The sequence below is a fragment of the Elephantulus edwardii genome, unplaced genomic scaffold, assembly GCF_000299155.1.
Source record: "Elephantulus edwardii isolate Elephantulus edwardi_28Jun2011 unplaced genomic scaffold, EleEdw1.0 scaffold00010, whole genome shotgun sequence".
In the NCBI taxonomy this organism is placed as follows: domain Eukaryota; kingdom Metazoa; phylum Chordata; class Mammalia; order Macroscelidea; family Macroscelididae; genus Elephantulus; species Elephantulus edwardii.
The window spans coordinates 26,754,764-26,770,934 of NW_006399760.1; the positions used below are offsets into that span (position 1 = coordinate 26,754,764).

At 35.4% G+C, this 16,171-nt stretch overlaps 1 protein-coding gene across 1 annotated transcript in view; it reads left to right on the top strand.

The window, feature by feature from the left end:
* GALNT13 (UDP-N-acetyl-alpha-D-galactosamine:polypeptide N-acetylgalactosaminyltransferase 13 (GalNAc-T13)) overlaps positions 1-16,171 on the top strand; it is an 869,120-nt gene that overhangs the window by 751,323 nt on the left and 101,626 nt on the right. The window contains exon 10 of the mRNA XM_006880780.1: positions 11,442-11,581. Coding sequence (XP_006880842.1) covers positions 11,442-11,581 — 140 coding nt within the window. The remainder of the gene's footprint in view (positions 1-11,441; positions 11,582-16,171) is intronic.

A 16,171-nucleotide genomic window follows, 5' to 3' on the forward strand; every position in this document is an offset into this window, starting at 1 on the left:
AGAGCCCAGCCTCTCGGATAATCTGCTCTGCATACATGTTGAAAAGGTATGGAGACAGGATGCATCCCTGGCGTACACCCTTCCCAATTTTGAAAGTCATAGGAGAGGAGAAATAATATAAACATAAATCAATATATGTAAAATTACTAGTATTTTAAGAGATAATTATTATTTTATTCAGAAGTTATTCAGTTGAACACCACAGCTATCATGTAACTCACAATACAAATTTATTCCTTAGGAACAAACAAATCAAACTTTCATGAAATAACAAAGACCAACATTACAAACTGCTTTCTTTTAAAATGTTGCAAGTCCTTTTCTGCAGGTTCCAGTCTCCTGTGAGGGCTCAGAAGGCTTGTCAAATTGGATGGCAGCATAGCTCTAGATTAATGATATCTTTTGAAAAATACCAACTTGTAAAAGGGAGAGAAAGAGAGAATGAGGCAAGTCAGGCATGTCATAGAGTATCAGACTTTTATATATGATGTGGCTGGCACACTTCATCTGTTTTCATTAAGACTGAATGTTGCCCTTTTGGAATAAGTGTTGGGAAGTAACTTGTCAAATCAGGTGATTCTGTGAACTGTATCGCATATGCATGCAGTATACACTCTTGGCTTTGTTTTCGACATCAACATTATCAATGCCTGAAGAAGATAATAAGTGCTACACAGGAAAATCAGGAGCAATATATTTTCCCCCTATCATCTCCCAGATTTGTCAGGTGACCCCCTGCTTCTTGAATTGTTGTCCTTGGCTGTTCCGGAGAACAGTGCACGATGTCCTAGGATTACTAATGACTCTCCTCTAGCCTTTCTCAGCTCACTCATTTATACTAAAATGAATTAGCAATGGAGTTTGAGAACAGTTTTTGTAATTGTTTATCCAAACTAGAAATCAGCATGCTTTCTTAGAACAGTTTTATCACCTTCTCCACTTCTACTCTGTTTAGTGGTGAACTTTCTTAGTTCTGAGCCCTTGATGTTTTTTTGTTTCTTGAATGTGTGAAATCTGTGTCACAATCACTCCAGTGTGCCAATGTTGGCTGAGAAATTGGCAAGTGCAGTGATGTGTTGAGTTCAGCTTCATTTTATTAGTGCTTTGGGTTCAGAAAACTGCTTGGTCTGAGACCTTAAATGATACCTATAGGATTGTAATTCTGAGAAGTCTTGATGGTGATGCATGTGTGCCTCTCGTTGAAAGTACATCAGTGCCAAAGTAGTTGTTTTCCCGCTCTATACATCAGATATACAGTTGTAGTGCACAGGCTCTGAAAAGAACCATCTGATTCTTCTTTTAGGAGATGGTATGCTCCTTGAGGTCCACGTTCACAATAAAACAACAAAGCTAATAGACAACATTTAGTGAGTACTCACTATGTATTATACTCCATGCAAGGGCTTTACATTTTAAGATATTTAATAGTATTAATAACATTCTGAGAAAGATGGTAGTGTTCTTTCCATTTACTGAATGAAGAAACTGAAACCTAATGAAATAACCCAAGTTGTTCAATATCACACATCCAGTACATAAAAGGGAAAGATTTAAATTAAGGAAGCAGCCCAGGCAGCTCTAGACTCTAAATCAGCTTTCAGTTTCTTACATTCTATTAATAATAACCCCATACAATATGTAGTCTTTCACTGCTGCATAAACTAAACACTTTATATGATACAGTTGTAATTTCTCCTGAAAAGAAGTTATATATTCCAGGTTTGCATTCTGTTAGTTTAACTAATCAAGAAGTGACGATAAATTCTTATAATTCCTTCTAGTTTGAAATCTTGTAGTCTTCTTTCTAGTTTGAAGCTAATATTTTCTAACAGATCAGATGTTATTTGAATTAACATATGTGCCAACAGTTACAGTCATTTTCTTGAGCTATACAGGTTTTTGGGTTTTATATTTATCTTCTCATAATTTATAAGTGTAATTATATTTTCTTATAAGCTCTGAAGAAAAAATATTAAATACAAGATGGTGGGACAATTTAATAAATAGGCAAAATTACTTTATGGTGTTCTTTTATAAATAGGCTCAGATAACAAATTTGAGGCAATAAGGACATATTTACATTACACACACACACACACACACACACACACACAGAGTCTGTGTATAACATGGAGAGCTCAGGAAAAATATATTAGTCCATCATCCCTAAAATTCATAAGTCAAACTCAGGCTTACTGAAATTTTGTCATTGGATATGCTATAGTAAAGCATACAACTTCCCAGAGGCATGTGCATGTAGATGTAGGTATATGTACATGAAATGAGAGCTTTGTAGGAGAAATCTTATGTCTAGATAAATCTAAATAATCTAAACTCATTTTGTAAATACGATGCAATAATTTCTAGTAATGAAAACAAATAAGTACATTTTTGTTTTACATACAGTTATATGAGATACATAAAAGGTGAAAGAAAATGAGTGACAAGAAAGCATACACTAGACAACTGTGATACAACTAATATTTATTGTTGTTATTTGTGCCTTCAACTTGGAAGTGACCCATAGTTGACCTTTAAACTGGCTTTCAGAGGCTGCAAGTCACACAAGAGGAAATTGGTTTCTTCCTCAGAGCCGCTGGTGTATTCTAACCGCTTGCCTTTGGGTTGGCAGTGTAACTCCTTACCCACTAGTCCACCAGAGCTCCCTCCAACTAATATTTAGTGAATACCTCTTGGCATAAGATAATATTCTAAAGACTGAATATAAATATACATATCAACAAACATGTTTCTGTGCTTATTATCACTGTATTGTTTCAATTAAAATAATTCCATGGAAACTTGGTAGTGGAAATATTTTAAAACCATATAGATGGAATTATATTTCCCCTTGCAAATATTTGTCTTTAATGTTGTTATTGATGCTGTTCTTGTTGTTCTGGGCCATTGAGCAGGAACCAGCTCCTACCTGACCCTCCAGTGGGCTTCCAGAGTCAGTCCCAGAGGAGGACATTGCCCAACCTTTTCCCTCGGACCAATTGACAGATTCATACTTTTAGATTGGCATCACAATTCCTTACTACTGGGCCACTAGAACTTGGAATTTCTTAAAAAAAACTCCATTATTATCTCTGAGATTTTATTCCTGGTATCAGCAACCACTCAGCAAATGGTTATACTAGTGATATCATGATTGTACCAGAAATTATCAAAGAACCACTTAAAACAAACAAATGACAAAATTTAGAAAAAGAAGAGAAACCTCAGAACTCAATCGCATGAAACTATAACACTTAAGTGACCCACCATGTACCTCATTTCCAGGGCCTTAAATATCAAAGGAGTAAATTCTCCATCTTTCTCCCACCATGCTGCAAGTGGATTCCAACTACCAGAAAAATACAGCTTTTGGATTAGTTGCACATAACAACAACCAGACAACAACATCTCTTCTGTGACTAATCAGCTCTTTTTATTGCGTAGGAGCAATTCCATTTAGAACATACCCTACACTGGAGAAAGAAGAGGAATTCCTCCCAGAAGAATTTACTGCCTCTGAAAAGCCAGTGGAAGGTCAGATATCAGTCAGTTCCAATTTGCCCACAACAATCTCACAAAGAAAATCCTGTTTCCAAATGGAATTGCATTTGTAAATAACATGAGGTAGAAATTTCAACTCATACTTGGGACACACAATTCAATTCTTAGTCCATTTATGCAAACATTTTGCTTCTGGAAATTAACCTGAAAAATAGTCAAGGATATGAGCAATAGTATACACAAAAATATTTGCTCATTGTAAATGCAAAATTAGAAATAGCTTGAATATTGATCTATGCAAGTCTAAATAAATAAATTGTGATTTATGTGTAAAAAAGAATTCCGTAGATCCATTTAAAACAGTTACAGAAGCATTTAATTGATTTAGAAAGATTCATAGTATAAGGGGTAGGGAAAGCAAATTGCAAATATATGTTATAGTATAAATTAACTTTTGCAAGTAAAGTTGTATCTATGTTTTTATACAGAAATAGAAAGAGATTACCTTATGGCAAATATAGATACGTTAAGGTGATCTTTGTTTTCTTTCTTATCTTTGATTAAAAATTGTTTCAAATAATACTTCTTAGGTAATCAATTGTATGCAAATATATACTTCTTTGAAGGTGGGATAATGGTGATACACACAGGCAGATAACAATTCATAGAAGGTCAAGTGACTACATATTCCAGCTGTGTTAGATTCTAAAAGATAGCAAACACTAGTGAAAAAACCCTTACTTGGAAAAGTTCTGAGAGATTGTCGATTTTATACTCCATTTGCCTCAACTGATATCAAATTGACCTTTAATTTAAAAGGCTATTTGCAAAGATTCACTTTTCTTAGTGCTCATATTCTCATTGATCTGGGACCAAGAGGTTGGATATGTAAGTTTTATTATCAAATTGAACTGAAGTTTGAGGCAATTACCTAGAAAATTCAGCCTCAAAAACTGGTCTAGCTTTTGACTTTGGGAATCACACAAAGTTAAATAAATTGAGAAGTTGTCTGATGTTTGGTTACTCCGTGTAACGTAGCCCTCCATGAAAGCTGTGCTTTCTGTAGAATTTATTATCTCATTCTTATTCCATTAAAATAAAATTACAGTCATAATAGTAAATGATAAATTTAATGGATAACCACTATGTATGATTAGCTGGCATAGACTGTCAACTTGGTAATATAGTTCTGTCCAATGACTTTCTAATGAGAGGTTATGAGGCTGGGTAATTTGCATGCATATCAAGAATGAATAAAAATTTAAACAGTAGATTAAAAGTATTATTTTAAATAAGAAAGGAAGGAAAAAAACACTTCAACAACGTGAGTTCTAAAGTAAACCACCAAAATTATATATGTTATAGTTATGTGCCGTCGAGTCACTTGCAACTCAAAACAACCCTATGAACAAGAGCCCTAAACCCTGCTCTATCCTGTGCCAACCTCATTGTCTTTGACACACCTTTTCCCACTACCCTAATCACTGAATCAATCCATCTCATTGAGGCTGTTCCTCTCCTGCGCTGTCCCTCTACTCTCCCAATCATGATGTCTCTCTCCAAGGACTGGTCCCTCCTTTCAACATGCCCAAAGTATGTCAAAGCTTCAGAATCCTTGACTCCAACGAGCAGCCCGGCTTCACCCTCTCCAGGACAAACCTGTTTGTTCTCCTAGCAGTCCATGATATATTCAACACTCTTCTCCAGTACCACAGCTCAAAGGCATCAATTCTCGATCATCCCTAGTCACTGTGCTGCTTTCTGATGCATAGCACATAATTGCAAAGACTATAGTCCGGATCAGGCGCACCTTAGTCTCTAGCCTGATGTCGCTGATCTTCAGTACTCTGGAGAGGTCCCTGATAGCTGACTTTCCCAATGCAATTCATCTCTTGATTTTATATAACTATATGTATTAGAATACAATAATCTCCAGTTGGCTTGAAAATAGGGCATCTCTTATAATTAACATACTTATAGGCTTGGTGGCTTATTGAGAGGATAAAGGCTGAAGATCATTCTATGGTGAAAGAAAGTCCTGGCAATCTACTTCTAATAAAACATTCACTGAGAACCTGTGATGCACAATTCAATTCTGATACACGTGGAGTTGCCCTGACTGGAATTAACTAGATGACACCTGCTTTGCTTTCTCTTTTTGAGGGTAAGGGTATTTAAAATGTTTAGCTCCTCATTAATTATTATTTTTTAAGTTTTCTGCTAGCTTATTTATATAATTCAAATACATTGTTTTCAAGAACAAATTATTTCAATGTTCCTCATCCTCCCACACTAAAAAGCACATATCCTTATGCACAAAGCTTCTAAGACCAATAAATTTATACAACAGCTCTGAAGCCTGCCTGGTCCTAAGCCAGTCTCACCTACCAGCATTGCCCTTGTTACCCGGTCAATCCATCTCATCTGGTTTATTCCTCTTCGGCACTGTCCCTTCACTTTTACAAACATGAGGGCCTTCTCAAAGGACGGTCCCTCTTGGCCACATGCTCAAAATGTGTGAGATGGAGCTTCAAATTCTAAGCCGCCAAGTAGAAAATTGGTTTCACGTTCTCCAAGATAGACCTTTTTCTTTTCTTAGTGGTCCAAGGTATGTTCAAGACAATTCTCCAGCACCACTACTCAAAGGCATCAGTTCTTCTGCTGTCATCCTTTGTCATTGTTAACCTCTGTGATGAATAGTAAGTAATTGCAAAGACAATGGCCTGGATCAGGTATACCTTAATCTCTAGACTGACACCATTGCTTTTACTCTAGAGAGGTCCCTGATGGCAGATTTTCCCAGTGCAATTCATCTTTTTTTATTTCCTGACTGCTGGTGCCAAGAGTGTTGATTGTGGAGCCAAGCAAGCTGTAATTGTTAACAACCTCAATCTCTTCTCCATCTATCATGGTGCTGCCAATTACAGTGAGAATCTTTGTCTTAAATCCATATTGAAGACTACTGTCATTGACCTTCTGTAGCAAGTGCTTCAGGTCCACCTCAGTTTCAGCAAGCAAGATTGTGTCATCTGCATAATAGATGTCGTTGATAAGTCTTCCTCCAATCCTGAAAACCACATTTCTCCCCATAAAGTTCAGCCTCCTGAATGTTTGGTTCTGCATATAGATTGAAGAGTTATGGAGACAGGATACAACCTTGATGCACTAATTTCCTGTTTTTGGATCATGCAGTATTTCCTTGCTCTGTTCTGAGGACTGCTTCCTGGTCTGAGAATAGGTTTCACATGAGCACAATCAAGTGTTCTGGGATTCTCATTCTCCTCAGGGTTAGCCTCAATTTGTTGTGATCCACACAGTCAAATGTTTTGCATAGTCAATGAAATACAGATAGACATTCCTTTTATACTCTTTGCGTTCTGCCAGGATCCTTCTGGTAGTTCTCTGAGAATGTACTTTTTCAGTCGTTTTTGGACAATCTTCAGCAGGATTTTGCTCATGTGTGATATTAGTGACATTGTTCGATAAATTCCACACTCTGTTGGGTCACCCTTTTTTTATTTTTTGGAATGGGAATAAATAGGATCTCTTCTAGCCAATTGACCAGGTAATTATCTTCCAGATTTGTTGGTACATGCTGGTGAGTACATCTAGGTCAGCATTTGTTTGTTGAAACATGTCAACGGGTATTTCATCAATTCCTGGGGCCTTATTTTTTTGCCAGGTGCTCCAGAGCAGCCTACACTTCCTCTATCACCATCACCTCTTGATCATATTTTGTTTCTTGTATTGCCTTCCGTAGCAGTTGTACCATTTTACAGTCCCATCCACAGTGCATAAATGTTCCAATCTCTCTATATCCTCCCCGAAACTACTGTTGCTGGAGTGAGATGGTATCTCATTAGTTTGATTTATGTTTTAATGATTTTGAACATTTGTTCATATATTTGTTAGCTATCTGAATGTCCTCCTTTGTGAAGAGTCTTCTCGTGTATTTTGCCCATTTTGTGATTGGTTTATTAGAGAGTTTTGTGTTTGGGGTTGTTTTTTTTTTGGTGGAGGTCCAATAATATGTAAACTTAAGTTATGAGAGTCTTGTCTGAAATATCATTGCCAAATGTATTTTTCAGTGTCAGCAGTCTTTGTTTTCTCCTTATTTGAGAAAATTTTGATGTACATAGGAATTTGATTTTAAGAAGGTCCAATTTGTCAATTTTATCCCCTACTGGTTATGCATTTTTGGTTATGTTTGCAAGTCTACTTGTTCCATAGATTAGGTCTTCTAAATTTATCCCCCCATTTTATCTCTTATGGTCTTTATGGTTTTGGGTTTTACCACGAGATCTTTTATCCACAGTGAGTGAATTTTTGTGTATAGTGTGAAATATATATCCTGTTTCAATTTTCTGCCTGTGGATGTCCAGTTTTACCAATGCCATTTGTTGAACAGATTGAAGTCTTTTATCTTCCTTACTAAGTGCCTTAAAGTCTTCTTCACCTTCAGCAAACAATGTTGTGTCATCTGCATAGCACAGGTTGTTAATTATTCTTCCCCCAGTCTTAATACCATGGTTTTCTTAATATAGTTCACTTTTTGAAAAAAATTATTACTTTTCTCAGCCTATAGATTGAGTATATATGGTGAAAAAACAACCTTCATATACATCTCAATGTCCTCATATTCTTATATAATTATTATAACACAAACTGTGTTTTGACTGCTTAGAACATTATTGATTTACCTTAATATTTCCTCGTTTAAGGAAAATTATTCCCCTTTTCCCCACTTTTAAGTCATTGTGTTTGTTTTTAAATGTAGAACTCTAAGCTTTCATTTATAATCAAGGTATTCTGTCATTATAGGTATCCAGGACTACCAGGCTAATCAAATTTGTACTAGAAAACATTACCTGAGATTTTGATGAATTTTAATCTTCCTACCTATTTAAAACATGCTTCCTTTATATATCTGAGTTAAATATCACCAAACAGTCAATGTATAGGTTAATATTCGAATAAGTATTGCTGCTGTGTCAAGTTACAACCTACTGATAGCTGATCCTCCATCTGAATGGCAGGTGGGTTTTGAATCTATAGGCTGATTTTTAGGTAGTTTTACATTTTGTATAATTGTTTGTTTTTATTTCATTTTATTATTTTTATATAGTGGATTCACTCCCTGTTATTGAGTTAATTCCTTGAGTAGAGCTGCACCATAAGGTTCCTGAGGCTTTTATCTTTATAGGAGCAGATTATCCCATCTTTCTATTGTAGAGTGCTGACCTATTGGTTAGAAGTTGAATGCCTTAGCCACAGTGCCACCAGAGCTCCTTACATGGTACATAGGGGTAATTGTTGTTTGTTGGCAAGAATAATCTAAGGCGTAGGGACAATTGATTTTACAAGGAAGAGCTAATTTTCTTAGCCAAACATTGTATAGCAAGAAAGAATAGAATTTCTTGTGCAAGTAAAGTAGTGACATTAGAGTGGCAAAAAGAGTGTTTAATCTGTTAATTAGGGCACAAGGCAGATGCAAACACACATTAACATGTTGGTGATGTAGTTCTATTATTAGTATTTTTATTTGCTTCTAAAATACCATTAATGTATATAAAGGTATGTATTGATTATTTCAGACCTCAAAGTGTTTACAAGGAGATTGAGCAAGTGATTTACTGAAGAGATGGTAATATAAGTGCCCTGTAGTGCTGAGGAAACCCTTGAGGTTCATGGGCACTTATTTATAGCTGGCATATTTGTTATTCTCACCCATGTTCTTCAACTTGGATGAAAATTTAGAGAAAAAATATTTTAATCAGAATGAGAATTTTTTATTTTTAAAGTTCAGTGGAAAAGATAAACTAAGAGATGTTAAAAAGAGGTTTGTTGTTGTTATGTGCCATTGAGTCACTTGCCACTCATAGCGACCTTATGTACAAGATCCCTAAATGCTGTTCTATCCTGTGCCAACTTCGCTGTCTCAAACACACTCATTCCCACCACTCCACTCACAGAATTGATCCATCTTATTGAAGGTCTCCCTCTCCCGTGCCATCCCTCCACTCTGCCAAACATGATGTCCCTCTCCAAAGACCATTCCCTCCTTGCAACATGTCCAAAGTATGCCAGACGAACCTTCAGAATCCTTGACTCCAAAGAGCATTCCAGCTTCACCTTCTCCAGAACAAACCTGTTTGTTCTCCTAGCAGTCCATGGTATATTCAACACTCTTCTCCAGCATCACAGCTCAAAGGCATTAATTCTCGTTCTATCATCCCTAGTCAGTGCCCAACTCTCTGATGCATAGCACATAATTGAGAAGACTACAGGTATATGTGAAATAAAGTTCTGGAATCAATGAGTTGTAAGACTTGATGAGGTAAAATGAAAGGATGTGTCAGTTAAAAATGAGAAATCTTAAAATCCAGATTTTTAAAAAGTGGTAGAGTTATTAGTTACTGATGAATTAGGTTCTGAATGAGTAGCTGAGATGTTATAAAAGAAAAGATGATTGAAAATATAATTGCAAAGACAGATTACTGGACAACTCATCTTCCTTGAGTTCGAGCCATCATGAATATTGATAGTTTAAAAGTAGAGATAGACAGTGTAATCCACGTGCTACAAAACCTCATTGAATGAAGAACAATGTTTATGATGTTGGCAGATGGCTCTGAATAGGTACTTGAAGAGGTTGCTAGTAATACAACCTGAATTACCTTGTTCTTAAAAAGAGCTCAATTTTTAGAGGGAAGTACAAAAAGAGAGGGGGAAATATAATTTAGAAATGACAATAAACAATAAAAGAAAACCACTATTTCATTTCTGAGCTTTTAAACAGTAAGAATCATGAACTTCTTAAATCCAAATCATCCTCTACTTGAGCAGCCATAGTGAGATCCTGACTAGTGAAGGCTGAAGATACTGCAACCTCTGTGTTAGCCACTGTTTATAGACTTAATGAACCAGAAATTACAAGATCTTGTCAACTGAAGACAACAAAAGTGTATTTCTACATGTTTGGCATAAATGAAGCGATGAAGATGGGGGTGAATGGGAGACTATAAGGTGCTCTACCACATATTCACCCAATGGAAGTTTAGATTTTCCTATAGCTCTCCTACAGCTGTCACGTCTGGAAGATAAGATCCTCTCAGTCCCTGCAGTGGGAGAAAAGATCACTAAAAGTTTTCCTCACTACTAGTCTAGGTTTTAGACCTGAAGCAGCAGATAGTTCTTTTCACCTGAGACCACTGGCCAAGATCAAAGCACATGTCCCTGACTAATTATAGATATCTGGTAAATATAAGGGGTTGTAGAGAATCTGTGTTGACCACCATTGTTCATTATGCTATTTTAATAAATACATTAATATATCCATGTTGATTTCTTTGTATGTTAGTTTACTTATGCTTCTTTATAAATGCCTAGCCCTTCCAAAGGAACTGAAGTGACTAAAAATAATTCTTAAGATAAATTTAAACCAATAAAGAAAAATTCAAGTCTTTGGAAATTCAGTAGTTTTTGAGGACCACATTTAAAATATTTTTAATAAATTTTATCATTGATAAATAAATGACACAGGAAAATATCTGCGTGAGCAAAAGCAATAGAGCTATTGGATTTTTTATTAAAGAGAAACAGATAATATCATACAGCTCAGCTAAGCTCTGATTATGAGATGCTAAATTAATACTAATTTTCAGTTAGTTGATTAATTATCCAATATAAGATATACAAGTGCTTGGTGATAAGTATTTGTATTTGAAAACTGATAACCAATGAAGGCACTGTATATTTTTTTTAAATATCTTTTAACTTATTAATTGAATGGTAGTAAAAAAAATCAGTAGTAGGAGCTGCATATGCAATTTAATTTGATGGAATTGAAATTATAGCAAGAAAAGAGATGGTAAACAGAATGACAGTGCTAAAATTAAAATAGCACAAACTGATTTGTGTGTTTCTATGAAATATTGCAGGTGTTGTCAAAGTGGATTATGGAGATGTGTCAGTCAGAAAAACACTAAGAGAAAATCTGAAGTGTAAGCCCTTTTCCTGGTACCTAGAAAACATCTATCCGGACTCCCAGATCCCAAGACGTTATTACTCACTTGGTGAGGTATGAATTATTTATTTTGGTTAAGTTATAAATATATTTTGCAAATGGAGCAATTTCTAAGGAGATTGGTGTTTTTCATGTTATGAATAAAATACTTAAAGGCTTTTAAAATCTATTTGAAATGACTTCTCATATTTTAGGAGGAGTTTATAAGCCATCATCACTGGGAATTAGAATAATAAAGGGAAAGTTTAAAACTGAGCAAACTGAATTTCCTTGTTTCTATTCCAACAGTTCTAGAACTTTTTGATCTAAAATGTATTTCCCCCAAAGAGTATTTATTTATTTATTTATTTAGGCTAACTTTATTAATGGTTGTAGTATTAAGATAAAAATTTTAAATTAAAAATATTTAGTAAGTTATTAAAACAATAGTGGAATAAATATTGTATGTTAGTGTTAATAACATATCATTATGGAAAAATATGTTTTAGAAATTGAAGTAGTGAGAAAAAGTGTTCTATCGCATTTTTGTAAATGTTATTTATATCAGCCTTAATAGAAGATAGATGCATTAGCATATATGTCTTGGTATTCAGTCTTTTGTTCAATAACACACTCTATTTTTCATACACTTCACCTCTTGAAAGTTCCCTGAACATTCCTTAGAGAGTGAATGTGAAAAAATTTAAAATAAGAATTATTATTAAAAATTATTGTTATTATTATTAAAAATTTTACTGATTGTGATCTGTGTGAGAAATATTGATCTATACAATTCCCTTCAAATTATCATTTTTAGAAGTATACAGTTAGCTTCATCATACTGTATTAACATATTTATTTAGTGGCTTAAAAATATTTATTCATTTATGAATTATATATGTTTTAGAAAAGTGATTTTTCACCTAATAAAAATTGGATCTGAGAATCAAAATTAGTTTTAATAGTGGTTGTAACAAACCAGGCAGCAATGATAATATAATGCATTTGGGTTGTTGATTTTCTTCAAATCAAGGGCAACTCATAACAACCCAATGAACAAAAGACCTGAATGCTTTCTGTAACCATCTTTGTTTTTCTAAATTCATAGAGTTTTCAGAGGCATGTTGTTTAGAAAGTGGATGCCACTCCTGCTTCCAAACCTGTCTTAATCTGGGAGCTCCACCAAACACTGTCCACAATGAGTAACCATTATGGCATTCAACACCCCAATGACACAGAGTTCAGCATTATAGCCACACCAGATTACCTCAGTACAGAAATTTGACAGACCAGTGTTGCACCATTGAAAAGAATGTTTCTCTAAATTATAATTACACTAGGCCTGAGGGCCTAACCAACTTTTAAATACAAAGGCCCTGCAGGAGGTGGTGTTGACACTAAACAAGAGGCTTAAATAAAAAACAACCAAACACCCTTAACCAAAACAAGAGAGCCCACCTTTCAGAGTAGAACTGCTTCTCTCAGTCTCCCTTTCATCTATTGCTGTTAATTGTGGTCCAGTACAGCGTGACCCATAGTGACTCTGTGAAAAAAAGACCTGAACCTTGTTCTAGAACTATCATCATTTCTCTATGTTCATAGACTTTCCAAAGGCATGTGGTTTAGGAAGTGGATGACACTCTTGCTTCCAAACCTCACTCAATCTGGGAGCTTCACCAAACACTGCCCATGATGAGTAACCATTATGATAGATAAAGGGAAATCTGTATGAGCATGATGAAGTGGGATTTAAAAGGATGGCAGGCCGAGAGGATGAGGAAAAAAGATGAACCCACACAGAAGTAGAGTCAATATAATGCATTAGGGACTAATTATTAATTCAATTTTTTCTTAGGTTGAAATTACCATGTTTTAGGTCTTTTGAAAGATTATCTTAAAACATATGGTGCAAAGTACTATTTTTGGAGGACTACCTGCTTCACTGCTTTGTAACTTTAAATTGCATCATTTCTTTGGTATAATTGACTGAAAAACAATGGAAAAAATGTAAACAGAGTGCTAACTAAATTCTCTTTTAAGAATATTATTTAGTGCCTGCTCCATGTCATGTGCTATTTGTCAAACTTCCTAAGTCATATAAATATCTCTATATTTGCAATTGTCAAAATTCAACTGAACAATTTAATGAAAAAAATTAGGTGTAATAACACTTATATTACCACTTTGTGGTTGTGTGACTTTGGGTTATTTAACAGTTCTGTGCCTTAGGATTTGTATTTTGGTTTGAGTTTGTTGATTTTTGTTGGGTTTTTTTCTCTTGATTTTATTGATCATTTTGAAGGGCATAGAATTTTGTTACTATTATATTAAAATATGACATCCTCATATTAGTAAAAGAAGTTGGGTCCCCCCCCCAATATATAGACTATTTGCAGGATCTCTGGTGGCCTGTTGTTGTGTACCATTGAGTTAGAACTAATGCATAACTGAGCCTCCAGTGGGTTTTCAGAGGTAGCTAATCTCACAGGAAAAGACTGCCATCAGCCTGCTTCTTGCAAAGTGGCTGGCAGATTTGAAACACATGCCTTTGGGATTTCAGTGTAGTTTCTTATGACTAGGCCACCAGAGCTAGTCAATGGGAAATCATGCTTCCAACCAAAGATGGCACCTCCCTAGAAGTTACAATCTTACCAGTGTTTTCCCTGAAGAAAGATGGGAATCTCTTCCATGTGATTGACAGCCTTGGAAATTCAATGGTGTGTCAGCTCTAAGTTTGTTCCAATTCAGCTACAGTAATTTGAGTTTTTGAACTCCAGAACACTGCTTATATGTTATCTATTTTCTAATCTAGTTCTACTGAAGAGTTCTGATGAACTGTTTCTTCATATTATTTAAAAGTTTCTGTGAACACTTAACTAACTTGATTCTACCATTAGGAAAAGGAAAGTTTCTCTTTTTGTGGTAAAGTGTTAACTCTCACTGTAGTCTAGGGACCCAGCTGCTGAGTAAACATCGATTCCTTTTATTTAAAGGAGGTATGACCAGAGGTGGTAAGAAGACAGAGATGAGAAAATAATACTGTTTGGAAATTCTCAGAGGTCACTAATGTGAATCCTGGGAATGATTCACGACTCTGAATCAGAACTTCGATATTTACTCTCAAGTTAAAAATCCAATTTTATGCTTTCCTGCATTACATCAGGGAAACTTAATTGACTTCCTAAAAAAGGAAAAATAACACAGGGTACAAACTAGCCAGTGTAAGGTGGGCAAATTCCTTTATACAACATAATAATTTTAAATTAGCTATCCTCTGTAATAGATTGAGTGACTATAATTTAATTCATACTTTGAAATGCTATGTAAGAGAGTAAATGACTCTTTCTGAGCTTTTTACTAACTTGTTCAGGAAAGGCAGCATGTTTCACTGGAATAAATGCTAGGCTCTAGGATCCTACCTCCCAGCTTATGACTTGAGTAGACCCAAGAGTACAGGATACCCCAGGGCCTGCCAAAAGAAAAAACAACTATGTGTTGGAAAAAGTGTAGCCAGTGTATTTCTAAGGAAGGCTTTTGAGTTACTCATGCACTGTGGATTCTCATATATGTTGTTAGAAGAGGCTATTCCTTGGAAAGGAATATCAACTTTGGAAAGGTAGAGGGTCCAAGAAGAAGAAGAAGAAGACCCTCAACAAGATGGAGTAATACAGTGGCTGCCCCAATAGACCCAATTGCCAGAGATGATAGGGATGGTGCAGTATAAGACAGGGTTCAGATCTATTCTTCATAGGGTTGCTATGAGTTGCAACTTAACAGCACATAACAACAACTATTCACTCTCATGCCTTTGCCAACAAATGAAGTTAATAAATACAAGTTGGTCTTCTGTAACTTTGAGGTCCACATCCAAAGATTCAACCAACTGTGGATTAAAATATTTAGTAAGGGGAGGGAAATGGTTCTAAAAATCAATTAAGTAGCTTCAAAAAAGCAATCACTCAAAGGCTAAGAACAATTTTAAAAGCCACAAAAAGAACACACTCATTGTTGTCTTATCCAAAACAACTCATTGCTTGCTGACCCTCCATCACATTTTCTAAAACTTTAAATTGCACAGGAGGACATTTCTCATATTTCTCCTCAGGGCCACTGGTGAATTAAAACCAGTTATGAGGTGCCACCTTTGAATTAGCAGCACACCTCTATGAACAACACCATCAGAGTTTCCTCAATGATGAAGACGGAGTGCAAATGCTGTTTACATCACATTTGCATTGCATTAAGTATGCTAATTGTCTAGAGATGATTTAAAGCCTAGGGAGGATGTGAACAAAGTATATGTAAAATTTAAGCAAATTTTTATTAGGAACTTGAGTATGTGTGAATTGTAGTGCCCCTGTGGGCTCTTGAACCTATCTCTGTGGATTCTTAGGAATGCCTCTCTAAAGTTATAGTAAGGATTGAAGTCCTTGGGTGATGGAAATGATTAGTGTGTTACAAGAACTTTGAAAGTAAGGCTTTTGATTTACTTCTGAAAATTCAGTCATTGAAAACTTTATACAGCACAGTTCTACTTGATACACCCAGGGCAATTTTACTCAGCACTCTTTATAGTTAAGGCTCAAAATAATTGAGCACCTATTACAATGTCTGGTAAGAAAATTGTCAGCATCAATATTGATAGGTATTGTTGTTGTTGTTGTT